The sequence below is a fragment of the Bos grunniens genome, chromosome 11, assembly GCF_055505025.1.
Source record: "Bos grunniens cultivar Pamir isolate PY7600 chromosome 11, Bosgru_T2T1.0, whole genome shotgun sequence".
In the NCBI taxonomy this organism is placed as follows: Eukaryota; Metazoa; Chordata; class Mammalia; order Artiodactyla; family Bovidae; genus Bos; species Bos grunniens.
In genome coordinates, this window is record NC_141175.1 from 70,755,864 (window position 1) to 70,783,732 (window position 27,869).

General features: G+C 39.3%; 1 protein-coding gene and 1 long non-coding RNA gene across 16 annotated transcripts in view; one reads left to right on the top strand and one right to left on the bottom strand.

Moving 5' to 3' along the window:
* The first annotated feature begins 400 nt into the window (after nt 1-400).
* LOC147363310 (uncharacterized) overlaps nt 401-27,869 on the top strand; it is a 28,863-nt gene continuing 1,394 nt past the window's right edge. The window contains exons 1-4 of one of the 3 annotated variants that reach the window (XR_015136920.1): nt 401-477; nt 23,294-23,433; nt 25,224-25,403; nt 26,385-26,487. This is a non-coding gene — a long non-coding RNA (uncharacterized LOC147363310). Of the gene's footprint in view, nt 478-23,293; nt 23,434-24,190; nt 24,410-25,223; nt 25,404-26,384; nt 26,488-27,869 lie in introns of those variants that run through there. The other 2 variants (XR_015136921.1, XR_015136922.1) reach the window with 2 other exon arrangements.
* ACYP2 (acylphosphatase 2) overlaps nt 3,821-27,869 on the bottom strand; it is a 190,906-nt gene continuing 166,857 nt past the window's right edge. For 8 of the 13 annotated variants that reach the window (XR_015136916.1, XR_015136917.1, XM_086326913.1 and 5 more), the window contains 2 exons: nt 19,167-19,271; nt 15,431-16,053 (listed from right to left, as the gene is read on the bottom strand). Coding sequence is in view for 11 of the 13 variants with exons in the window: in XM_086326913.1 (XP_086183039.1) it covers nt 15,939-16,053; nt 19,167-19,271 (220 nt within the window). In the remaining 2 variants the exon portion in view is untranslated. Of the gene's footprint in view, nt 4,481-12,775; nt 12,912-15,430; nt 16,054-19,166; nt 19,272-27,869 lie in introns of those variants that run through there. The other 5 variants (XM_086326908.1, XM_086326912.1, XM_086326907.1 and 2 more) reach the window with 3 other exon arrangements.

A 27,869-nucleotide genomic window follows, 5' to 3' on the forward strand; every position in this document is an offset into this window, starting at 1 on the left:
TATTTTAACTGGAATATGAGTTAATTAGATTGGATGAGAACAGAAAGTCTCCCTTGTGGGAAAAGAGAATGATTCTAAGTATGTTATTTCCCTAGTGAGTGGCTGAGGTTACATAAAATAAAATATATAGAAGCTATGTAATTTTATCTTGGATATACTTCATGGGGTTATATCCCAAACTTTATTTTCTTCCTGTCATTTTCTCTTCATATATAGTAATGTGAGACTTGTGATTTTTTTTTTCTTATGGTGACTCTCTTTAAACTTTTTATTTTAACCTTCTCTAAGAATTTTTTATACTTTTTTACGTAGATCTATTACACTTTTTTTCCCCCTGAACTGAATATAAGTGGGACTGAAATTCTACTTCCTATTTTTAATATTCTCTTTCCTCTCATTCAGTATTTGAAGGAATATAGCACAGTGGTTACATACTGTGTCCTGGAATTGAACCATCTCTTAGCAACATGACTTTGAGTAAGTTTTATTTTTCTGAACTTTAATTTCCTCATAGTACAGTGGTAATAATGGCCCTCCCTGCTTTCCTCATAGTGTTTTTGTGACACTAAAATTAGACCATCTGTAATATACTATCTGCCATGTGGTTGATGCTCAGACACTAGTTATCTATTAGCATTACCATCAGGATATAAGCGCCTCCAGAGTTGAAACTGTCTCATCTTTCCCCTACCCCCAGGCACAGTGCTTGGCATCTGGCAGATTCTAAGTAGATGCTCCTGAATGAGCAGCCAAAAAGTCCATAAGTTTTATGTAGTCCCTGCTCTTTCTCTTCCAGTCACTGGTTTCTCCCTGCTTCTGTAATCCTCTTAGTTATGGGTATCAGAGGCTGGACTCTTGGAATATCCAAGACCTTCATATTTTTGGAGGTATAGTTGATATAAAATACTATATAAGTTTTAGGTGTACAACATAGTGATTCACAATTTTTAAAGGTTGTATTTGATGTATAGCTTTTATAAAATGTTGGTTATATTCCCTGTGTTGTATAATATACGCTTGTAGGTTACTTATTTTATACATAGTGGTTTGTACCTCTTAACCTCCTGTCACTATCTTTCCCCTCCCCACTTCCCTGTCCTCACTGTTAATCACTGGTTTGTTCTCTATAGCTATGTGTCTGATTTTCTTTGTTGTTATACTCACTAGTTTATTTTTCTGATTACACGTTTAAGTGATAACATACAGTATTTGTCTTTCTCTGTCTGACTTATTTCACTAAGCATAATACCCTCCGGGTTCATCCATGTTATTGCAGATGGCAAAATTTCATTCTCTAATGGTTGAGGGGTGTGTGTGTGTGTGTGTGTGTGTGTGTGTGTATAGCATCTATGTTATCCATCTACTGATGGACACTTTGGATTGCTTACATATTTTGGCTATTGTAAATAATGCTGCTTGAACATTGGGGTGCATATATCTTTTTGAATTAGTGTTTTTGTTTATTTTGCAGAGAGACCTTTGTGTTTGATTGAGCAAGAAAGGTTTTTTGTTTTAATCAGACCATATATTTTTCCTTGGGTGTTATTTCAGCTGTCTCTTAGCTTCGGACTTCACACTCTCAGGAGGAATGAATCTTTGTCTTAGCACTGGCTCCATGTGCCTCACAGCCCCACAGTTTTGATCCTTTGGTCTAAATAGTGTATTCTTTTACCACAAACCATCTTCATTTCTGCTTTACTCTGTTTAGTGGATGAAGTTATACTGATGTGGTTATACTCCTCTTCCTTTGGGGAGAAGGAATTTATTTTCACCTTTGTCTGTGGGTTAGAAGGAAACTGTTGCTGCATTTCTGGCACCCCACGCTCCACTTGCTTTCATTGCCCTGGAGAACAAACTTGCTCAGCAGACTGTCAGGACAGGACCTTGACCGGGACAGTTTTACTAGAGGGCGGGTTCACTGGAGTAAAGGTCCGTGCTTGGGGTGGCACCTGCCCCTGCCCTCTCTTGTACTTCCTGTCTCCAGGAATTGGACCAACGAGACACGGTCGGTCTTAGCTGGCCTGGCCACCACAACCCTCCGTCTTCTACCTGTAGCTTGATGGACCTGACGCAGCAGTCATCCATGACCATGCAGCTATCTGGAGAGGACACAGAATTCAAGGGAGAGGGCATTGGAAGTAAGAGGGCTGACTTTGGCTTCCTGCTCTAAATGATTTTCTGTGATCCAGCTTTTACTTGTAATCCACTTTTAGGTCCTTGTCCAGTTAATAAAATCAGTATTTTGTTTGCTCTTTGGCTGTGGTTTCTTGGCTGCATGCTCCTTCAGCAGAGAATTGCAGAAATGAGACCAAAGCCACATGCAAAACCAAATTGTCAACACCATTCTCCATCCAGTACAGCCTACTTCACAGAACCCTTTTAGACAGCATTGTAAGGATCTTTTTCTCAAACTGGGTCTTTTTACAGCACTGAGGTACATAGCCTGTTCTAATCCCTTCCCATTCATGTTGTTGACAAAGGAGAGAGTGCTGTCCTGGGGTTATGGGGACGGCTGAACACATGACCCTGGACACGGGACAGGACACATGAGACTGGCAGCAGTTTATCAGCCACATACGCTGGACTTTGCGCCATGCAGGACCGATGGGAACAGAGTGGACAACCAGAGGCTGTGGGAGGCAGGCCTTCAGTGTCAAAAGAATGAGATCGCCCCTGGTTTCCACTGGAGGATGAGGCTGGCTGGTTTGAATAATTTTGCAGGCTGGCAGGGAACTGAAACTTGTTACTCAGGGATAAGCAAGAAGTGCATCTGGTCACTTGTAAGGAGGGTTGTTTTTCTACATGACCCTTTTCCTGGGAGCAGACTAGCAAAGAGAACTTAAGATTTATAGGCTATTTGAGACCCTCCTGATTTCATCAGATGTCAAGGAAGCACATAACATTGGGCCTTAATTCTAGGATTTACACCACAAAGACTATAGTACTATAAAATTACTAATTACCTCAGAATTTCACTCTAGATGTGTGTTTGTAAATATCTTGTTTCCTATTGAAATTGTGAGCTACTCAGGGACAATCAGCATTTCAAAAACAGTTCAGGTTATGATTTGGGGAAAAAAAAATTTGCATTAAAATGGTCTTTTGTCACATCTCAAAGTGCTATTTTCAAATTTAGTCACACAAATACCATTTAATACACCCAAGCTTTGTCTTTAGCATGGTTAGATTTTTTTAATGTAGCAAAACTTAGTAGTGAGGGACGTGCTGTGTAGAACTTAGACTTGTTTCTGTTAAGAGTTTGAACTCAGTCTGGCAACAATGCCCACATATACACAGATTACTGAATTAAAGACATGTGATATGCCATGGATTGACAGCTCTAATCATTTAGTTACCCACGTTTGCTGACATTTCAGAAAAGTTAATGGGTTTTTTCCCACTCTCTTTTCAAACAATGGGCGAAACAATAAAATGAATGGGACATTAACATTCTTTTAAAAATCAGAGTTAAGCTACAGCCTAAACACCAGAATGCTGATGTCTCAAATGTATTATTCAGACAGCATATTGTAGGCATGAATGGGGCCCATTAAGAGGTCTTATTGTTGCTAAATTGAAGTAGATTGGTTTGAAGAAGGGAATGTAAGGACGTCATAGACAGATTGGAAGAATTTATAGTATATTCCCTCAACTTTCTAAAAACATCCAATATTAAATCAAATATTAATTTTATTCATCTCAATTTAGGTCCATTAAACTAATTTTATTTTCTATGATTATGAAAGTATTTATTAAAGTTTATACAACCTAAGTGCAAATTCTTCCCCTTTTAGTTATGATATACAATTAGACAAATGACTGGAAGTTTCAACATTTAATTGATTTTTATATTGTCAAAGAAATCCATGATGTCTCTGAGATAGAACATCTTTTCTTATATTTCTTACAAATAATCCTATTGAGATCCATCACAGTACAAACAAAATATTATTAAAGAAGCTACTGATTTCACTTTAACGTGAAAACTTAAAACTGAACTCCTTTAATTAAAAAGAGATTTCCATTGCTAAACTCTGTTGGCATAGAAATTTCTACCCAGAGATTAAACACTACTTTTAGAGATTAAGTGCTAATTCAGTTTTTAAAGCATTAGAATTTAATTCTAGAAACTTTCTGGTGAAATCACTGCTTATCAGTCCAAATTAGGTATTAGGAATTTAATGCATACATTTTTAAATGGATGTTTTCATATTATAAAAGGAATGCATACTTATTCTAGAAAAATTTGATGGACATATATATAAATCAAAATCTTACAAGCTGGAGTCAACCACTGTCCAGTTTCAGTGGATTTGTTTCCATTTTCCCCCATCAATCTCGGGCTGTGCTGTCCAATGTGGCAGCCGCTAGCTGCATGTAACCTAGCCTCCCTGAGCCCCATTCTCTCTCTCTGCTCTTTAGCAAGGCATCCAGGTGCTGTTTGAATTCCCTCTTTCTGCTCCTGCAGTCTGGAAATCACCTGTAGGCAGAAATTGTGGCAGTTTTAGGACTGACTTCATTTGCTCCTCTTTTTCTCAAGGATCACAGTCGTATGCTGCCTCTTGTCCACTGTCTGACAACAGTTCATCCAGTGTTCTGGTTGTTTACAAGGGAAGGTTAAGTCCATAGCTTTTGTCACTTTATTCTACGTGTCTATTACAATTGGCATATGTTTGGCTTACGTGAGGACTTTTAATAAAGGAATTTAACCTATTTTTTATATATTATCATGAATATATGGTGGCATGAGTGATAAAGAATCTGCCTGCCAGTGCAGGAGACATAGGAGTTTAATCCCTGGATCAGGAAGATCCCCTGGTGTAGGAAATGGCAACCCACCCCAGTATTCTTGTTTGGAAAGTCCCATGGACAGAGGAGCTAGGCATACTAAATCCATGGGGTTGCAAAGGGTTGGACATGACTGAGCACACACACACATGTCGTAAATATGCAGTCTTAAAACCGTCATCTTAGTTTAAGCCCTGGGAGGAATATTTCTTTTCTTATATTTAATTCAACAAGTACTATTAAGTGCTTACTATGGCCATTCATTATTGTAGATGCTGCAGATAAGGAGATAAAGTAGGGTACAAACTTACACAAATTCCTGCCTTAATGTAACTTACACTGTGGTGAAAGAAAATAAGTATTAATAAAATATGGAATAGTAATTAGTTAGATGGTAAAAAGCACTATGAAGATAGTAAAGAAGAGCATTAGATAAGGAGTTCGGGGAGTGAGTATTTGACAGTTTAGGGAAGGGAAGGGAAAGATTCACTGATAAAGTGACATTTACCCAGAGAGCAGAAGGAAGTGATGTCTGTGGATGTCTGGGAGAAGAACATTCAGTTCAGAGGAGACAGTAAGTAGAAAGACCTGGGGGCAGAGGGTGCCTGGGCGTTCAAGGAACAGCACAGAATTCCGTATGGCTAGAGCAAGGAAACATGGGAGAGAGTAGCACGAGGTAAGGTCAGCCGAACAAGGCGAGGCTGGATTATTTAGGGCCCAGGAATGATTTTGGTTTTTACTGAGAGTAAAGTAGATTACTGTCGGAGAGTTTCGAGCTGAGAAGTGACATGATCTGATTTCTATTTTAATAGTATCTCTCAGTGTTGTGTTGAGTTTGGACAGAAGAAGGGAAAAGGTGGAAGCAGGAAGTTCAAGGAGGAGGCTATAATATGGTGACTGAGATCAAGGGTATTGCCTTAGAGTTAGAGATACTTGGATTTGAGCTTAAATTGTTAAACTTTTTACTATGTAAAATGTAAACAAAAGGAGAGGGAATGGTCTGAGGATCTCCTATGACTCACTAAAGAGGAACTAAAGAGCCTTTTGATGAAGGTGAAAGAGGAGAGAGGGAAAAGCTGGTTTAAATCTCAGCATTCAAAAAATGAAGATCATGGCATCTGGTTCCATCACTTCATGGCAAATGGATAGGGAAAAAAATGGAAACAGTGACAGATTTTATTTTTCTGGGCTTCAAAATCACTGCAGATGGTGACTGCAGTCATAAAATGAAAAGATGCTTGCTCCTTGGAAGAAAAGCTATGACAAACCTAGATAGCATGTTAAAAAGCAGAGACATCACTTTGCCGACAAAGGTCCGTATAGTTAAGGCTATGGTTTTTCCAGTAGTCATGTAGAGATGTGAGAGCTGGACCATAAAGAAGGCTGAGCACTGAAGAATTGATGCTTTTGAACTGTGGTGCTGAAGACTCTTGAGAGACCCTTGGACAGTAGGAAGATCAAACCAGTCAATCGTAAAGGAAATCATTCATTGGAATGGAATTCATTGGAGGGATTGATGCTGAAGCTGAAGTGCCAATATTTTGGCTACCTGATGTAAAGAGCCAACTCATTGGAAAAGACCCTGATACTGGGAGAGATTGAAAGCCGGAGTAGGGAGTGACAGAGGATGAGATAGTTGGATGGCATCACTGACTCAGTGCACATGAGTTTGAGCGAACTCCGGGCGAAGGTGAAGGACGGGCAATTTTGGTGTGCTGCAGCCCACGGCATTGCAGAGTTGGACATGACTTAGCGACTGAACAACAATGACCCATTTTAGTGGTTGTCAACTCATGTTTAATCTTGTTTTACCTATAGCTCAATCCACTTCCTGGTCCGTCCTTCCTCCCGCTGGATTATTTTTAAGTAGATGATGGACATTTGAAGACAACAACAGAAAGAAGCTGATGATTTTTTTTTTTGCCCTGAGTTTTTACCTTTAAGCATCTCAAAATAAAGTGTTACCACCATCTACAAAGGTGTAGAGTTTGTAGGAGGAGCCATCGGCTAAGGTGGAATAAGTCGATGGGAGAAGTAAATTTGGAACTCAGTTTGGGACATCAAAATTTGAAATGCCTAATAGAAGTCCAGTCGGAACCGTCGAGTAGGCTCTTGGTTAGATGAACCCTAAGTTGCGAGAATAAGCCTGGGTGTGACATGTCAGTTTTGTAGTTTTCAACATGTACATAATACTTGAATTTATGAGACTGGGTGATATTGCCAAAATGATAAGTACAGATTCAGAGGAGGAGATGTCCAGGGCCTGAGTTCTCAGATTCTCCAAAGTTAAGAGATTGAAGAAATGAGGAAGAATCACACAAAAGAAGACTGAAAGGGTGTGAATACTGAGGTAAAAGGAAAGTCAAGTCAGTGTGTGATGTCCAGGAAGCCAAGTGAAAACAATAGTTAAAGAGGATAGTTAAAGAGGAAGACAGAGAACTGACCAGTGGGGTTAGAAACTCTGAAATGAAGTCATGAGGAATGTTGGTTGACAGGTTGGGGAACCTGGTGGAAACAGATTCAAGAATGGCAGGATTGGATTACAGCAGGTATAGACACTGATTTTCAGGGGGGTTGTCTGTAAATGGAAGAGGTATGTGATTGTAATTCCAAGAGTCAAGAGAGGGAGAAATGACAGCACTGTGTGTCAACTGCTGGGAAAGATTCATTCAGTGGGAAACAAAAACTGATGATGCGAAAGTGAGAAGGGCAGGGACAGCATCCTTGAGGTTATGGCATCCAGGTGTCCAGACAGTTCACCTGTGGTAACAGGAAGGAAACTAGAAGTACTTGGGCACTAACATGAGTAGGTAAGTAAATGCGTAGGTAAGTAGGTAAGTCAAGTGGTAGAAGCTTGTGGAAGTTCTCTTCTGCTGGAAACAGAAATCAAAACCAAAGCTGAGTAAGGAGTGTATGGACAGGTTGTCTAGGAGGGTGGGAGAGTGAATGGATTAGAGACACAGAACAGTTACTGGGCAGCAAATAAGTCCTTTCTGAAGTGAATGCTAGAGGGTTTTTCTTAATAATTTTTTACCCAGGCTTTATGTATGGGGCCTCTTTTCAGTAAATTTTGCTTGAAACCTAAGTTGTTCCTAACAGTGTAACTTTATACTGTATAGTTTATAGTTATATATGATAACCCAAGAAAGTTTTCTTCTACCATAACGGATTTTTCCTTTTGTTTCAATTATTCTGGCTTTTTCCCCATGAATTTCTATCATTGATTTTTTGATGGGCTCATTGACCTGCTCTCTTTTTTCTATATTAATAATTTGCTTTTTCACATTTTCATCTCTTTTTCCTGATGAACTTTCTAGATTTATTCTCTAGACCAGCAGTTCCTAAAACTGCCAGCTTATCAAAATCACCCGGGTACATTTTTAAACATGCAGATTCAGGGACAAAACCCATAGAAGTCCTAAGTAATTCTGACAAGCAGCCAGGTTTGACGGACACAGGTCTATATCACTATTGAACTTCACCAGTTACTAATTCCAGGATGTATTACAATTCTCCAGTTCCTTTTTGGGTTTCCTATAGTCTGTTCATGGCTTAGTGTGTGAGTATATGTGTGTTGCTGCCTGTCTTCGGAATATAATTTTTATATTCGATCAGTCGTGTCCAACTCTTTGCAACCCCATGGACTATACAGTCCCTGGAATTCTTCAGGCTGGAGTACTGGAGTGGGTAGCCTTTCCCTTCTCCAGGGGATCTTCCCAACCCAGGGATCGAACCCAGGTCTCCTGCATTGCAGGTGGATTCTTTACCAGCTGAGCCACAAGGGAAGCCCAAGAATACTGGAGTGGGCAGCCTATCCCTTCTCAAGTGGTCAGATTCCTGACCCAGGAATTGAACTGGGGTCTCCTGCATTGCAGGTGGAGTCTTTACCAACTGAGTTATCAGGGAAGCCCTTATATTCAACTAATTTTCCTTAATCCATATCTTTTATTTTAATTTGAACATATTCTCCCCAATGGCTCCCTGCTCCTCTTGCAAAGATCAACATTCATTATACCCTATTGAGGACATATGCAGATGTTTCCTTAAATTTTATTTTTTCCTATAGTAACACTGAGATAGGTACTTCCTCTGACTCTAAAGGCTGTTATTCCATTTACCTTGGCTATAGTGCTTTTTTGAATTTCAAGGCTGACTTTTTTTCCCATTTATTCATCTTTGAATGAAAAGAGTTTGGTTATACACTAGCATTTGCCAGAAGATGGAGTGAATCCCTCTTGGGTCTAAAACCTGAGAATGGTTGATCTGCCCTAATCCAGTATTTTATTGTTTTGCTAAGAGATTTTTCAGAAACTTTAAATTAAAAAAAAATGATGAGATACATCATAGATACAGGATATATAAAATCATGTATAAAGTCTGAATAATAATAAAAGGAGCCCTTGTAAGGTTACCTTTCCTTGGCTTCCTTGCTTCAAGTAAAGGGACTACCCAGTTAGCTACTACCTGTTCCTTCTCTCCTATGTGTGCTATGATTTAGTTTTGTTATCCTAAATAATGGAGAAGGAATAGTGGTTGGGATGAGAGAAGGGTGCATTCTTTTTTTGCTACCCTGGAAAATAATACCTGAGCAGAAGGATTTCTGTGTCATCTTTTTCTGATTGGTGTAGATGTTGCATCTTGGAAATAATTGTACATACCATCTACCACTTTATACCAATTTCCTGGCTAAATATTGCAGGCATGATTCTTCTTAATCCAGATTCATATGCACTGAATTCAGTGGAAATTCGGCCTTAATGCAAATGATCGAATGACTGACTCTGATCCTGCTCTTTAGAATAGTTTTGAAACAGATACTCCATTTCCAATACGATGAATTTCATGCATCTTTTCCTTCTCTATGTGTCCTCTAGTATTAAAAAAAAAAAAAAAACTAGAAGGAAAAACAAAAAGATGCCACAATTAGAAACTTGTATTCACTGATTCTTGCATAGTTCATGGTGGCAATATGGAAAATAAAACTAATGAAAGAAAAAGGTAGTTTGAGGATGAAATAAGTATCTTGGGCATTCAACCAAGAATGTTTACCCTCCTTTCAGCAGAGGAGAAGTTGTAAGTCTTGCTCTCTAGAAGGGGCAAGAACCTACCTTATAGAAAAATCTGCTAGTGAGATCACAGAGTAACTAGACTTTTTAATGCTAAAATTTTAAATTTTTATCAGACTTTGGTTTTATTAGAAACCAAAGAAAAGGCAAATTACCTTTTATACATAATTCCAAGTGTTAGGTTGACATCTCCAAGATATCCTTATAAAGTTCGTTCAGTACAGTTCAGTTCAGTTCAGTCCCTCAGTCGTGTCCGACTCTTTGCGACCCCATGAATCGCTGCACGCCGGGCCTCCCTGTCCATCACCAACTCCCGGAGTTCACTCAGACTCACGTCCATCGAGTCAGTGATGCCATCCAGCCATCTCATCCTCTGTCGTCCCCTTCTCCTCCTGCCCCCAACCCCTTCCAGCATCAGAGTCTTTTCCGATGAGTCAACTCTTCACATGAGGTGGCCAAAGTATTGGAGTTTCAGCCTCAGCATCAGTCTTCCCAACGAACAACCAGAACTAATCTCCTTTAGAATGGACTGGTTGGATCTCTTTGCAGTCCAAGGGACTCTCAAGAGTCTTCTCCAACACCACAGTTCAAAAGCATCAATTCTTCGGCACTCAGCTTTCTTCACAGTCCAACTCTCACATCCATACATGACCACTGGAAAAACCATAGCCTTGACTAGACGGACCTTTGTTGGCAAAGTAATGTCTCTGCTTTTGAATATGCTATCTAGATTGCTCATAACTTTCCTCCCAAGGAGTAAGCATCTTTTAATTTCATGGCTGCAATCACCATCTGAAGTGATTTTGGAGCCCAAAAAAGTAAAATCTGACACTGTTTCCATTGTTTCCCCATCTATTTTCCATGAAGTGATGGGACCAGATGCCATGATCTTCGTTTTCTGAATGTTGGGCTTTAAGCCAACTTTTTCACTCTCCTCTTTCACTTTCATCAAGAGGCTTTTGAGTTCCTCTTCACTTTCTGCCATAAAGGTGGTATCATCTGCATATCTGAGATTATTGATATTTCTCCCGGCAATCTTGATTCCAGCTTGTGCTTCTTCCAGCCCAGCGTTTCTCATGATGTACTCTGCATAGAAGTTAAATAATCAGGGTGACAATATACAGCCTTTATGTACTACTTTTCCTGTTTGGAACCAGTCTGTTGTCCGTGTCCAGTTCTAACTGTTGCTTCCTGACCTGCATATAGGTTTCTCAAGAGGCAGGTCAGGTGGTCTGGTATGCCCATCTTTTTCAAAATTTTCCACAGTTTATTGTGATCCACACAGTCAAAGGCTTTGACATAGTCAATAAAGCAGAAATAGATGTTTTTCTGGAACTCTCTTGCTTTTTCAATGATCCAGTGGATGTTGGCAATTTGATCTCTGGTTCCTCTGCCTTTTCTAAAACCAGCTTGAACACCTGGAAGTTCACGGTTCATGTATTGCTGAAGCCTGGCTTGGAGAATTTTGAGCATTACTTTACTAGCATGTGAGATGTGTACAATTGTGCGGTAGTTTGAGCATTCTTTGTCATTGCCTTTCTTTGGGATTACATTAAGCCACTAATTATATTTTTGTATTTCCTCTTGCATCTTTTTTTATTTTGGCAACATCAAAATAGAAAAGACAACAGAACATTAATTTCAGAAATATTTTAACTACTTTGGACCTTTATGGAGGCCCCTATGAAAATTAAAAATTTATTTCTAGTACTCACTCGTCACAATAGTGAAAATGTCTGCAGGTCAAGTACACCTACCACACTGACACGACAAGAGTGATCAAGAGAATGGGCAATGCATTTGAGTTTGGCACTTATAAAGATTTAGAAAAGACCCAAGGTACTAGATTTGGTGTCTTTGTTGTTTCTTTGTTTGAGGCAGAATTAATCTCAAACTATGTCTTCTGGAGAATCCTAATATAGGAAAGAAAGTAGAGTAGGGCTGCTCTTCTTGGAGCTCTCAGCTGTCCAGCTTCCTCATTCCCCTTCAGTAGCTTTCCTTCCACCTCCTGGGAGGTCTCTGTCTTAATGGGAATCCTGGGAGAAGTCCCAGTTCAGTCCAACTTCTTGACTTTGTGATTGAGGGCACCTAGGCATACAGTTAATCCCTGGGTGGGCTGAGCCCAGAATGCAGGTCTCCTGATTCCTAGACCAGAATACCCTCTACCATACCATGGTGCCTATTTTCAGTTCCTGAAATGAGTTCCAGACATAAAAATCTTGTCCTCTACTATATGGAAAATATTTCCAAATACAAGCTAATTTTTAAAAATGGATTGTTTGTTGTCTCTATGAGTTTAGAGACATGTGCTTCTGAAAGATCCCTTTGATAGAGTTGAAAATGTTTCATTGTAAAAATGGTGACCACCTTCCAGCAAAGTCAAACTACTGAGGGTTGTTGCCATATCCACACCCATCGCTTAGTTTCCCCTTTTAGTGCTCTTTGTTACCACAAGTGCCTACTTTTGAAGCACGGGCCTTCTTCAGGCTGCAAGGAATTCCCCTTTACCTAGAGATTCCCAGTCTTTGATGAAACTTGAATTGCTTTTTCTCAAGCTTAGAAGCCTAATAGCTTTCCTAATAGAAGAATCTCCCGTTTCTACCACACCCTTATTGCTTCTGTGTGCCCAACTTGCTAAAGGATCCATCTTTCACATCTTTCCTGGTAGCTTAGCTGGTAAAGAATCTGCCCGCAATGCGGGAGACCTGGGTTCGATCCTCGGGTTGGGAAGATCCCCTGGAGAAGGGAAAGGCTACCACTCCAGTATTCTGGCCTGGAGAAATCAATGGCCAGTATAGTCCATGGGGTTGCAGAGTCGGACAGGACTGAGCGACTTCACTTTTCAGTTTCCAGTCAAGAGCTTTACTTTTCAGATTAGCTTTTTAAAAAGGCATTTTTATATAAATATAAAACATAGTTACCTGCTTTAACAAATCATATTCTCCTAATTCCAGTGTGTTGCTTCTTGAGGAGGGTATTGGCATGTGGAGTGTAGAGACTCCCAGGTGACAGTCACTGGAGTAGAAACTCATCTTTTGCTTAGTTGTTTTATTCTTCCTTTAAAAAAAAAAATGCCCAATTTTGGAAAAATTAAAGCTATCAAGGTTTGTTATGAAACAAAATATATGTTTAATATGATAAATTATATAACATATTAAGATAAAATATGGTATGTAAATGTAAAAGTTCCTGCATGAGTTCAGTATGAAATTTGCCATATTAACTTCACTGTTAGGATGTGCTGTCTGGTCTCGATAACACATTTTTAAAATTGCTTTACCTTTTTTCTCTTTCTATCCACTCATAACCACCCATTTTTAATCATTATCTACAACATTTTTCATCCAGTAATAGAACTTAGTTCTGTATTAATCATTAAGCAGCCTTGACTAATGTGATTCACTTTGTGCAGTCAGAAGATTGTGCTAGCAGAGTGTGATTTTCTTAGGAAGAGAGCAGGGAAGGGAACTACCAGAGGAAATCAGGGTAATAAAAAGTGACATATTGGTGTCACTTCTGAGATTGCATTTTTCTAAAAGCATTTAGCCTTTCTATGTGTAAAGAGATACAGATTTCATTTTCAACTTGACTGTAAGAAATGTCTGTTTTACTTTAAGTCAAATTGAGCCCGCTTCAAGCCCCATTCCGGCTGGGAGGTGGGAAGTTGAATCTTTCATCCTCAAAAGGATCATGTAATAAAGAGTCTAAAGTAAACAACGTTGAGGAAAGACTTCTCTGGTCTCTTGTCCATACCAGTTCCATGACTGCTTTCCAGGCCACCGTGTTCACTTGTAGCCAGGATGTCTTGCAGCACCTGTGGGGTAGCAATCTTGCTAGGGCTGGGAGCCCCTGCGCCTTGCATCCAGTTTCTCTGCGTGGACCATAGCTATTCTCTTCTCTGTTTTGGCCATCCCCTCAGAGGTGCTATTGGGGAGAAAGAGGAAGGTCTCCATCTCTTGGGAAATCCATTGCCTTTAAAGTCTTGGACCATCTCCTTGTCCCCTTTGCTTTTGGCACTTCTGCTTTTCTTGTACCTGCTAAAAGGGTAGTGTTTGTCTTTTTCCTCAACTCACAACATAATGCCCCCTTTAAAATGAAATCTTGGAAGAAAAGTTGTCTTCAGGGGATCTGGCACCAAAACCCTTCTTGAGACAAAGGAACTCAATGACTTGTCTACCTTCCTTGAACCAGGAGTAGCGAAATAGAGCAAAACCCAAGTGAATAACACAACAGAGTATCCTCTACATGATGAGGATATTAAAATAATAGGAAAGCTCTTTATTCCTTTAAGGGTATTTAGAAAGTTAAAAAAAATCTTTGTCATTCTCTAATGGCATGTTCTCTTATGTACATTTGATATTGGTATTATCATTAAATTAATCATTGTGAGTGAACAAAGGCAGCCCATGCTTCATCTCCTTAATTATAACCTTGCAGCGGATAGAGAAGAGTGGCCTGAAGTCTTTCTCTATGCCATGGAGTGTAGCAATAGAATTTTGCTCCATAGATAGAAGAATGGCTTCTAGTCTGCATTCCCAAGGCATTTGAAATTATTGGACAATTGCAGGTGACAAGATCCAGGAGGCAAAGTGAGAACAAGCATTCAGGGCTCCACAGAACCCCATTTTCAGTCATAATGGTTGCCCTTTTCCACTTGCTTTATGTATTAAATTCCATGTAAATTGGTTTAATGGATTCCATTGTTACAAAAAATTGGAAATCACTGAAGAAATATGTGAATATGTGTGTTAACTGCTCAGTCATGTCAGATTCTGTGACCCCATGGGCTGTAGCCCGTCAGGCTGCTCTATGGGATTCTCCAAGCGAGAATACCGGAGTGGGTAGCCATGCCCTTCTCCGGGGGATCTTCTTTACCCAGGGATTGAACCAGGTCTCCTGCACTGCAGGTGGATTCTTCACCATCTGAGCCACTAGGGAAGGCCCTATGTAAGTATATATTGTACCTATAACATTTGAAATTCCCCAGTATTTGAGTTAAAGGTCTCCATTTCTCTAGAGTATAATTCTGTGGTGTAGAAATAAAACTTTGCGTTAAAATACTATGTGGCTTAATTATCATCTGTATGTGAGAATCTCCAGATGACAGGCCAAATTTCGGGGATGTGCTGTGCTGTGCTAAATCGCTTTAGTGGTGTCCCACTCTGTGTGACCCCATGGACTGTGGCCCACCAGGCTCCTCTGTCCACGGGACTCTCCAGACAAGAATACTGGAGTGGGTTGCCATGCTCTCCCTCCTCCAGGGGATCTTCCCAACTCAGGGATTGAACCCACATTTCTTAAAGTCTCCTGCATTGGCAGGCGGGTTCTTTACCACCAGTGCCACCTGGGAAGTCCCCAAATTTGGGGGAACAGTGTGATTTATTTAGACTCTCAGTCCCTTTTCTGGTTCATAGGGCATCCATTATGGGTAGTTGCAGATATAAACCTTGCTGCTTGCTGTATACTACCATTGTCATTTCTTCACTCCTCTGTTCACCATACAGAAGAATATGGTTCCTAGAAAGCATTAAGTAGCTCCGATAGAAGTACTGAATCATGTTCTCATTCAACCAGAGTTTTTAAAGTTAACTCTTTATTGATTTTAAGGCTATGCTGATCATCATATACATTTATATCAAACTACTGGTTATTTTGCTGTTGTTAAACAAAGTACTCAACTTTAACAACAAATTATTTTTCAGAGGTTTTAGAACTCAATTCAGATAATACCCCAAAATAATTTTTAAGTGGTTAACTTATTATTTTATGTCCAGCCAAATAACATGTATGTCATAATATTCATTAGAATTAAAGATTCCATGAGACAAGTTTAAATAAAATATTCATATTAAGTATTTTGTAATGACATTTAAAATTTTAGAATGCTAAATTTGGCTTGTTAAAAACATTGTTGAGTAAAACTATTTCATTGGCAACCATTTTTAGTAACATAATGTTGCAGCTTTTGGAACAGAAAGTTTCTTTTTTTATCCTATTCTGCTACTGTCACTCTAGTATGCAGACTTAAGAATACAGTCTATTCTATTGTACAGTATAAGCATTATAATTTTAATTTAACTCCTATTAGTATCGAATATTAAAACTAGAGTATTCAAGTTTAGAGATGGTTTTTTCATTGGAAAAGTTCGTGCGGTCAATGCGAGAACTAGGACTTCCAACCTTGCTCAGCCAGGACTTCCTACAAAAAATAAATAAATAAAAATTAGCATTTTAGTGTATATGGACTAGCTGAAATGATCCCACAATGACTGTGATCCCACATAAACAATGGGAGTGTATGTTTAATAAGCAACTTTTGCATGTAATATAAAAGATATACATGACATCTCTCTCTCAAAGTTGTTCAGTCATGTCTGACTCTTTGTGACCCCATGGACTGTAGCCCACCTGGCTCCTTTGTCCTTGGAATTCTCCTAGTAAGAATACTGGAGTGGGTAGCCATCCCTCCTCCATGGGATCTTCCCAACCCAGGGATGGAACCTGGGTCTCTCACATATACATATATATATGTATAATTATATACACAATATACATTTTATATCAAAATATCATAGAGTTTAACATATAATCAAATGTGGGCAAAGAAGAGCTAATGACCAATTAAGCATAGTCAGCTCCTGATGATTTCATTGTGGAGTAATTTCCCTCCTTTTAAAATATCCAAGGTCATTATTACTGAGCTGTTATATGCGGCAACATAAAAATATTTTTTATAAAGAATAAAACAATTCACCATGGGTTTTTCTTACTACCCAGCACGTGGTAGATTATATATGCAGGATGAGAGAGAGAATAAAAAATGAATGTGATTTTTCTGTAAATATTTGAACAAAATTAGATGAACATCTTTTCTTAAACCATTTTGAATATATATATATATGCAGGATGAGAGAGAATAAAAAATGAATGATTTTTCTGTAAATATTTGAACAAAATTAGATGAACATCTTTTCTTAAACCATTTTGAATATATATACATATATATATGCAGGATGAGAGCAAGAGAATAAAAAATGTGATTTTTCTGTAAATATTTGAACAAAATTAGACGAACATCTTATCTATTCAAAAACCATTTCATATCACATATTAGCAAAGTAACTGCATTAAAGAGACAAATGTTCTGAAATTTCCTTTGCTTATATAGTACAATATTTTTTCTTAATTTAGTAGTGATATTGTTTGTCTAATTTATACATTTGAGTACTTACCTGAGATGCTTCATATAAAATAAGATTACTGTAATATTGTTGACACTTTAGATATTTTAAGGATATTCAAGAATCTTTCTACCTATTAATAATTAGTTGGGATGAAAATTAAGTGGGACTACAGGTTAATAATAAGCATTTTTGTACAGTTGATAGCTGTTATCCCAGCTGTTGTAGAAACAGTAAGTTTCCTGATATCCCCAAAGGCCTTTGAGGCTGTGAAACTAGTGATGTGTATAGCTATGCAGTATTGTATGTAACAATCTCAATAACCTTGAATCAAAAATACTTCCTAAGCTACAGTTGTCTGATTAGCTGAAAATTACTCTTAACAGGCTGGAGACGAATTCCAGTGATTCAGATTGCCCTATGCTATTTAGGTATTTTTATCTTTTGGGCTGTACTGGGTTTCCATTGCTGCACGGGCTTTTTTCCAGCTGCAGGGAAAGGGGGCTACTCTCTAGTTGCGGTGCACTTGCTTCTCACTGCGGTGGCTCCTCTTGTTGCAGAGATGGGCTCTAGGATGCGCGGGCTTCAGTAGCTGTGGCTCTAGAGCACAGGCTCAGTAGCTGGAGCACACAAGCTTAGGTGCTCCGCAGCATGTGGGATCTTCCTGGACCAGGGATCGAACCTGTGTCTTCTGCATTGGCAGGTGGATTCTTTACCACTGAGCCACCAGGGAAGCTTGCCCTTTTGCTACTTAACTCTTCAATTACTATTGGAGTATAGTTGATTTACAATATTAGTTTCAAGTGTACAACACAGTGACTCAATGTTTTTATAGACTAAAGTTTATTATAAAATATTGGCTATGTTCCCTGTACTGTAGATTAAATCCTTGTATCTTATTTATTTTACAAATAGCAGTTTGTTGTGACCCTCTTTTTGGTTCTTACTGTGACAGTTTTTCTGGGTAAGGTGAATGTTTACTTCTTTTTCAGAAGATAAGCCATCACCACATTTTCTTTTCTTCAACTCATTTAATTGAAATCTCAAAAATCAAAATTGCACATGTTGAAAAATAAAGTTTAGTTATTATGAAAAGGGCTTATGGCTTCAATTTTCCCAAATTTCCTTGAAATCCTCTAGAACAGAAAGACCAGTAACAATAAAAAGCTAACATTAATGAAGCACTGCCTGTTTGCTCAGCACTGTGCTGAATTCTTTACTGTTTCCTTTAACCCACACATTAACTCTATAAGCTGTAGACCATTTTCCCTATTAAGTTATTGATAAGGAAAGAGACACAGAGAGTTAAGTAACTTTCTCAGAGTAGGAGCCGTGTTAGTGTTGACAAGGGATCAGATTCTGGATATATTGACTGTGAAGGTATAGTCAATAGATTTGCTGACACACTGAATTTGGGTACCAGAAAAAGAAGACTGAAGGATGATACTTGGGTTATTGGTTTGAAAAGCTACTAGAATAGGATTGTCATGTACTGAAATGGAGAGACTGTGAGAAGGGTAGATTGGGGGGAAAGGTGAGAAGTTCAGTTTTAGAATGTTAAATCTGAGATGTCTATTAAACATCTGAATAAGATGCTGAGTAGGCAGCTGGACCCTGAATCTGGCTGCAGAGATAAAATTTGAATTTGTCTGCAGATAGACAGCACTGAAAGCCATAAGAATGGATAAGATCACCAAGAAAAGGAATGTAGATAGAAAAAGAAAGAGGCCCACAAAGTATACCATAGGGCATCCCAATGTTAAGAGCTCAAGAAGAAGAACCAGCAAAGGAAAGAATCCAGTGAGGCAGGAGAAAAACTGGGAGAGCAGCTGTGTCCTGGGAGTCAAATGAAGCCCTCAGGGAGCAGGAGAGATCAGTCTGGGCAATGATTCTGGCAGGTTAAGTGAGGTGAGAACTGAGAGTTGACTATTGTGTCTAGCAACATGCAGGTCACTGATGACCTTGACGAGAACAGTTTTCATGGAGTGAAAGCCAGATCTGAATGGACTCAATAGAGAATAAGAAAGGAACTGGAACCAGCGTGTGTGTGTATGAGACAGAGAGAAGTGGAGGGGCCCTCTATGCCATGGCTCCACACACGCCATCCATGTTGCCTGACCTGCCTACTTACCTAGGAGTGTTCCAGTCGTCTGTTCCTTGGAAAGATGTGCTCTTTATGTGCTGCTCTTGCCCTTGATAGGGGTGGCTCAGATCTGTAAATGGCAGAGGTGTTTTTCTAGACAAAAAATAACCAGTCACAAATTTTTATCTAATTAGTGAGGATGAGATTGGAATGTCATAGTTTTGCAATCCCCCTTAATGTGAAAAGGAACCACATAGTCCAACAGTACCCATTAATTCATTTCAATAAATAACACTGCATGAAAGGTATATTCTAGATACTGGGATGCATACGTAGATATTTAAAATGGGGTTCTTTCCTCAACCTACCTTACATCTAAAGCAATTAGAGGAATAAGAACAAACAAAACCCAAAGTTAATAGAAGGAAAGAAAACATAAAAATCAGAGCAGAAATAACTGAAATAGAGACAAAACAGCAGAAAAGATCAATGAAGCTAAAAGCTGGTTCTCTGGAGGAAAAAAAACAACCCAATAAAAAAAAAATATTCAGAAGACCTACATTTTCTCCAGAGAAGACATACAGGTGGCCAAGAGGCATATGAAAAGATGTTCAACATTTCTAGTTATTAGAGAAAGGCAAATAAAAATTACAATGAGATATTATCTTATACCAGTCAGAATGGCCATCATCAAAATGTCTACAAACAATAAATGCTGGAGAGGGTATAAGGAAAAGGGAACCCTCCTGCACTGTCGGTGGGAATGTAAATTGGAAGGAATGATGCTAAAGCTGAAACTCCAGTACTTTGGTCACCTCATGCGAAGAGTTGACTCACTGGAAAAGACTCTGATGCTGGGAGGGATTGGGGGCAAGAGGAGAAGGGGACGACAGAGGATGAGATGGCTGGATGGCATCACTGACTCGATGGATGTGAGTCTGAGTAAACTCTGGGAGTTGGTGATGGACAGGGAGGCCTGGCGTGCTGTGATTCATGGGGTTGCAAAGAGTCGGACATGACTGAGCGACTGAACTGACTGACTGACTATGGAAGTTCCTTAAAAAAGTAAAAATAGAGCTACCATGCTGTGCTTAGTTACTCAGTCACGTCTGACTCTTTGGGACCCCATGGACTGTAGCCCACCAGGCTCCTCTGTCCATGGGATTCTCCAGGAAAGAATATTGGAGTGGGTTGCCATGCCCTCCTCCAGAGGATCTTCCCAACCCAGGGATTGAACCCATGTCTTCCACATTGTAGGCGGATTCTTTACTGTCTGAACCACCAGGGAAGCCGTATGACACATCAATCCCACTCTTGGTCGTATATCAGAGAAAACAATGGTTTGAAAGTATATATGCACCTGTGTTCATTGCACAGTGTTGTCTACAAGAGCCAAGACACCCTAAATGTCAAGCAACCCTGAATGTCCACTGACAGATGAGTGGTATTCCATGTCATGTGTGTGCATCCTCCACACGTGGTTGTACTTTCATGTACTTTACAGTACTTTGGCTGTGCCACATGAGGAGCTTCCTAATGAAGACCTGATGGAATTGGAAGCCCAGAGAAAGGACAAAGAGGCACAAGGAAGAAGTAACTGAAGAATCAAAGAGACTGAGGGTGCAGTCCAGTGCTTTCATGTCATCCATGGCAGGAAAAGAAGAGCTACTACCCAGACACCACTGGTTGTTTCTTCAAGAGGACATGTAGAATTGAATCCAGCAAGGAACCAGAACCTGTGCCATCAGCATCAGGTGTGAGTGACACTGCAGCTTGCCCTCCAGCTTCTAGTGCTGATGACCCTTCAGCTCTACCATCTCCCACCTCCTCTCTCTCCTCCAATCAGTAACTCTTCTTGCCTGTTCACTTGATGCCAGCCCCTGGATGCCAGCTGTTGTACCGTATTACTGTATTTTTCAAGATGCTGTACTGTTAAGATTTAAAAATTTTTTTGTGTTTTATATGTATTATTTGTGTGAAAATTATAGTACAGCATTATATAGCCGATTGTGTTAGCTGGGTACCTAGGCTGTCTTTGTTGGACTTCCGAACAAACTGGACTTACAAATGCCCTCTCGGAATGGAACTCACTCATAGGTAGGGGAAAGTGAAGTCCCTCAGTTGTGTCCAACTCTTTGTGACCCCATGGACTATAGAGTCCATGGAATTCTCCTGGCCAGAGTACTGGAGTGGGTAGCCATTCCCTTCTCTAGGTCTCCCACATTGCGGGTGGATTCTTTACCAGTTGAGCCACCAGGGAAGCCCAGGTAGGGGATCTACTATAATACTATTTCCAGCAACATGGATGGACCTAGAGATTGTTATTCTAAGTGAAAAACAGATGTCATATGATATTGCTTACATGTGGAATCTAAAAAAAAATGATACAAATGAACTTATTTACAAAACAGAAACAGACTCACAGACTTACAGAATGATTTATGATTACCAAAGGGGGAATGTTGGAGGGAGGTAAAGTAAGGAGTTTGGGACTGACATATAAACACTGCTATATTTAAAATAGATAACCAACAAGGATTTACTGTATAGCACAGGGAACTCTGCTCAGTATTCTGTAATAACCTAAATGGGGAAAGAATTTGAAAAAGAATAGATACATTTACATGAATAACTGAATCACTTTGCTGTATACCTGAAACTAACACTGTTAATCAACTATAGTCCAATATAAAATGAAAAATAATTTTTAAAAGTTATATATATTAAAATTATTCAGTATTGACTTTACTTTTCATGAATATTTATGAATAAAGGTGAAGTATTAAAAATGAATAAAGCAAGCAAATTCAATAATTGAATAATTTTTATTTATTTCTCACAAAGAACTGAGTGACTTGACCTCCCCTTTCAAAGATGCAATCTGCTGATCAATGTTTCTCAACTCAGGTCTCCCACATTGCAGGCAGACTCTTTACTCTCTGAGCCACCAGGGAATCCCCCAAAATCTTCATGATACAGTGTTATCTATAATGACTCTTTGCGACCCCGTGGACCCATTGAATTCTCTAGGCCAGAATACTGGAGTGGGTAGACTTTCCCTTCCCCAGGGGATCCTCCCAATCCAGGAATCAAACTGGAGTCTCCTGCATTGCAGGCAAATTCTTTGCCAACTGAACTATCAGGAAAGCCCTTATTTCTCATAAAGCAAGACAAAAAAGAAATCTTTGTAGACTGCTTTTAAAAACACACTTGGAAACCAATTATAGTAAATTAAACCAAATTATGTTTTTATAAAATATGTTCTCTTGACTGATGCTCTTGCATTACTTTGAAAAATTATTAAACTTCAAGAGTCCTGTATAAAAAAATAACTGTTTTGTCTACTTTTGTTCAAGTGTTTATGTTCCTCATTAAAATTTTGTTTGCTTCAATTCATACCCTGTATATTTCTTGGTAAGTTTATACTTAGATATGTACTGTTGTTTTGCTGTTTTGAACAAGATGCTTTTTAATTATCATATTTTTAAACTGGTACATACAGAAACTAGTGATCTCTCATGTTGTAATCAGATACCTTACTGAACTTCCTTGGTGATATAATAGTTTTTTCCTTTTCTTTGGAATGCCTAGGTTAACCACCCCATGTATTTTTAAATTCATTCTGTCAACTTTTAACACATTGACAGGATAATTTCAAATTGCTCTTTATTTTAGTCTCTCTAGCCACATTTTGGTGGCTCAGATGGTAAAGAATCCGCCTGCAATGCAGGAGACACAGATTCAATCCCTCAGTTGGGAAGATCCCCTGGAGAAGAGAATGGCAGCCCACTCCAGTATTCTTGCCTGGAGAATTCCATGGACAGAGGAGCCTGGTGGGCTACAGCCCATGGGTCGTAAAGAGCTGGACACAACTGAACAACTCACACTTTCACTGTTTTTTTTAAAGCCATATTTTGGCTATTTACATGCCATTCAGAGAACTGCTACAGAGAAAAACTGAATTATGAACAGTGCACCCAGCCAAGAGGCCAGCAAGATCATAATATACTAATACATGCTCTAATTCCAGCATATTTTACCTATCAGTTTTGTAGACTACATAAATACTGAATGGATGGTTGGATGTCTGGGTGAGTTATGCTTGCTTGAAAGAGATTGAAGTCCATTATTTCTGCTGTAAATCTGAGTTGGCTTTGTATGCATATATCTTTCAGATATTTTTGTTTAAGCAACATGATCCACTGGCAGGCTTTAAAAAAACAAAACAAAATGAAAGAAAGGATGTAAACTGGAAAATTCTATTGATAAAAGTCATGTTACTTGAAAACCATGTCCTCTCTTCACTCTAATACAAGTAAGTGCCTCATATAGAGATTTTGAAAATGAAACTCATTTTTGTGAAGTTTAATTCTCTTCCCCAAATCGAGGAAATAATAGAAGGAATTTTATTATGGATACACTTTCTTACATGGTTGATGAGAACCATACACAGTTGTGAAAACAATTTTTTATGAAATAGCAAAGGACGATGATCTTGTACATATTACATTTAAGTGTTCTGCAGGCCATCTTTGCATTAAAAAGAAATTAATAAAACACAATGCTGATAAATATTAAATGACCAAGGAAAAATCTATTCGTTTAATAAATTAAGAATGCTGTGTTTTTCTGTTCCTGTTCAGAGAGTCGCCAACTCTCAGTCCCCTCCAGGTTTCCACAGCCTTGTCTCTAATTCGTGGGTGCAGATGGCACACACTTAGCCATCAAGTACAGTAAGTGCCACATATTTATGGCCTTGGCAGCCAGCAAAGAGACCAGCTGTGGCCTTCTAAAATGCACTTAGGTGTCTGCCCTCCCAGAGACCTTTCTTTGATTGTCTGTAGCTAAAAAGGGCCCCACTCCCATGCTGTTGTGAGCATCACGGGAATTAGCACATTCTATAATTGCTATGTTTATATGTTTATGTATTCACTACCTGCCTCCTCCGCAGTAGAATGCAAATTCTAGGAAGGGAGGATTCCCACCCTCTAGCAGGATGCCCAATGAGAGTGGGTCCTCAATATGTATTTACTGAATGAATTGAGTCTCTGTCACCTTTCTGCCCTCCTCAGGTCTGCCTTCCATGCATGAGAGGAAGGGGCATTCCTAGGGTCTGTGGACTCCACACACAGAAAGGAACCCTGAGCATGACCTGTTAACGCTTTGATTTTTATCTCACACAAAACAAAACCCTCGTGTATTTTTTTAAAAACTCTTTGAAAGGTAAAGACATAGTTGCTTTTATTACAGAAAGTGAATAAATATTTTGCCTGTGGCCGTCTCCTATGAAATAACTCAAATAATGACGATATTCAGTCTCTTAAAGGAAGTTAGAGGCCTATGAAAGTGAAGTCGCTCGGTTGTGTCCGACTCTTTGCAGCCCCATGGACTCTAGCCTACCAGGCTCCTCTGTCCATAGAATTTTCCAGGCAAGAGCACTGGAGTGGGTTGCCATTTCCTTCTCCAGGGGATCTTCCCAACCCAGGGATCGAACCCGGGTCTCCCACATTGCTGGCAGACACTTTACCATCTGAGCCACCTAGGAACTGACCTGATAACCTGAATATAAGCCTGTGAACAAAGTTTATTCGTGCAATCTGTCCATGTATTTTTGCCAGTCCCTAAATTTTACGGTATTTCTTGTGACTGTGAGTTTACTCACTATATAAATAAACATAGTCACTGAACTTCACTCAGAGTGCACTGACCTTCACTCAAACTCTGAGTGAAGTCAGTTACTATTTGAACACCACAGGAGGGCCAAGTCCATCCTGCAAACCCACTCACGTAACATGCCACCACATTAGTCAGATTCAGCGCACAGCTGGTTGTATATGCTCATACATACTGTGATGATCCTTAGACATTTTCTTTATATCCCAAGTATGTAGACACCTACTATTTATGTGCCGTATTAATTTTAAAAATTTATGCTTCTTTTAAAAAAAAAAAAAAAGAATCTTCCCAACATAATCTTGCCCCAAAGCTTAATGCTTATAGCAGGAGTGAAGTGCTTCTTTGAACAAGGGAACAGTTGGGTGGGGGTGGGTGGTGCAGAACCCCGCCCCTCACCCCAGGCCTTTTTTTCCACCAACTGCACCTCAGGCACCGCTGGGAAATCCTACGAGCTCTGAAGAGTACTTTGAAAACTTCCCTATTAACCTGTCACTGAGCAAGGATACAGAAGCATGGCATGGAGGGAACTCCATCACAGGTAGAGATGGGAATCAACAGAGGACCATCTGTTCTGCAACTCAAGCCAGTTAGTGCTTCCTGCAAAACAGAGTAAGCTTCTGGGGTGGGGGGGGGAAAATCCCATCTAACAAATATCCTCTGAAACAAAGAGGTGAATGATCAATAAAGCATTAGAAAGCCAATACTATTAATAATTCATAGCAGTTCTATTTCCTAGGACTAAAGTGGGGCAGCATAATCCTTTCGCATATCTCTGCAGCACCAGTATAAAATGTAGACCATAGCAAGAAAGCAGACAGTAGGAAAAGACAGCTAATGAATTAAAAGCTAACGTGATACATGCTGGAAAATATTGAGTTGTCTGCTCATTTGAAGCTTTCAAACTAACATTAATAATGGAAAGACAGCATATAATATTTTTGCTATTCTCCTTATTTAGCAAGTTTCATTATTCAGTTACATGTGGACAAATACTACATATTTATTATCAATACAAGCATTTTGAAGGCATTTTGATATAATGTCTAGAGTTTCTGTTAGGTATTAGTTAGTTCAGTGATTATCAGGGGAATCCTAGAATATCCATAATTAAGCTGAGACCAGATTCTTCATCTTTAAAACAGGATAATACCACTTCTCTGCTAGTGAAAGGATTAAAGAGAATGTATATAAATTGCCTAAGGCAATGTCTGACACCCGGCAGGCCCTTAAGAGCAGTTATGTTACTGTTCTCTGCCTTTGCTAAAGACCATGGACAGCCTGCTTGGCAAACTGTGACCCTCCAGGGCACACACTGCACTAGCTCCACTAGTAAAAACTCTTGTTCTTGGTGGAGCTGCTTCTCAGCTGCAGTGGGAAATGGCATGTCACTCAACCTCCTCATTTTGAGGAGAGTCTGCAAGAACTACCCAATATGAGCTATGCCCAGGACACTGAGAACCAGCCAGCTGAATCAAGGGCCTAGATGCAGAGAAGGCAAGAGTGAAGGCATGATCGAAACCTCCAGTTTTTCTGCCACACCACAGTTTCCAGGTCCACAAAGTGATAGGTGTGCTCATGTGTTTCATTTAGTGGCAAGAAAATCATTGCTGGAGCACAGTGGTGATGGAGTGGACTTTAGGATCATTCTGCTTGGATGTGAATCCATCTACCATTTCCCAGCTGGTCATCCTGGGTAGGTTTCTTAAACTCTCAGTGCTTCATCTGTGAAAAGGAGAGCATGTAGCCTACCTCAGAGAATCGTTGTGAAGGTTAAACAAGAGAATCTGTGTAAATCGTTTGAAAGGCTATCTAGAGAATACTCTTCCCTGGTGACTCACTGGTAAAAAAATCTACCTGAAATGTGGGAGACGTGGGTTTGATCTCTAGGTTGGGAAGATGCCCTGGAGGAGGAAATGGCAACCCATTCAGGTATTCTTACTTGGAAAATTCCATGGATAGCGAACCCTGGCGGGGCTACAACCCATGGGGTCACAAAAGAATCAGACATGACAGCAACTAAAGAACAAACGACAACAGAAGCACTTAATAACTTTTAGCTATTGTATCAGTCAGGTAATGAAAACCACCTTAGCTAGTTTACATGGAGTTTAATATAGGGAATTAACTCCTTACAAAACCACTGAAGGGCTAGAAGAACAGATCTAAATGGGCCTGTTGGAGCAACTCATAGAATTGGCTGCTAAAGTATAAGCTGTTAAAACTGTGATTCTCATGCAAATACAATATGATGTGTCAAAGATTTCTATTCAATACATTAATGAGGGAACCTGGAAGATTCTGATTCAAAGGAGAATTTACATTTACAATACACATACATGTATATATTCATGCATACAATCAGGAATGCTGAATGTAACTTGCTAATAGATGCAGAACTTGTTAAAATTATACAAGGTGGCACTGTCCAACAGCTTCGTAATGTGAGCCTCATGTATAATTAAACATGTTCTAGGATCCACGTTAAAAGTAAAATAGGTGAAATTAATTTTAGCAATGTTTTATTTAGTCCAGTATATCCAAAATAAAGAGATATAATCTATATAAGTAATAAATGAACAAGCTATTTTACATACTTTTATGTCAAGTCTTTGAAATCTATTTTACATTTACAATTCATCTCAATGCCACATTAAAGTGCTCAACAGCCACATGTGGCTAGTGGTTTCTGTATTAGTGTAGTCCTAGAGGCTTTCCAGGGGGCTCAACGGTAAAGAGTCCACCTGTCAATGCAGGGGACTTAAGAAATGCAAATTTGATCCCTGAGTTGGGAGGATCCTTCTGGAGGAGGGCATGGCAACCCACTCCAGTATTCTTTCCTGGGAAATCCCATGGACAGAGGAGTCTGGTGGGCTACAGTTTATGGGATCACAAAGAGCTGGACACAACTGAGTGAGTATGCAGGCACTGCTGATATTCAGTTAACAAGAACTTCATGTACCCTACACTATGGGGTACAAAAGATTAGAAATATATATATTTGTTTCCCTTGTCCTGTATGATAACAGTTTTGTAAACTCTCTCTGACCCGGAGTTCTTCTTACCACTAGAACAGAA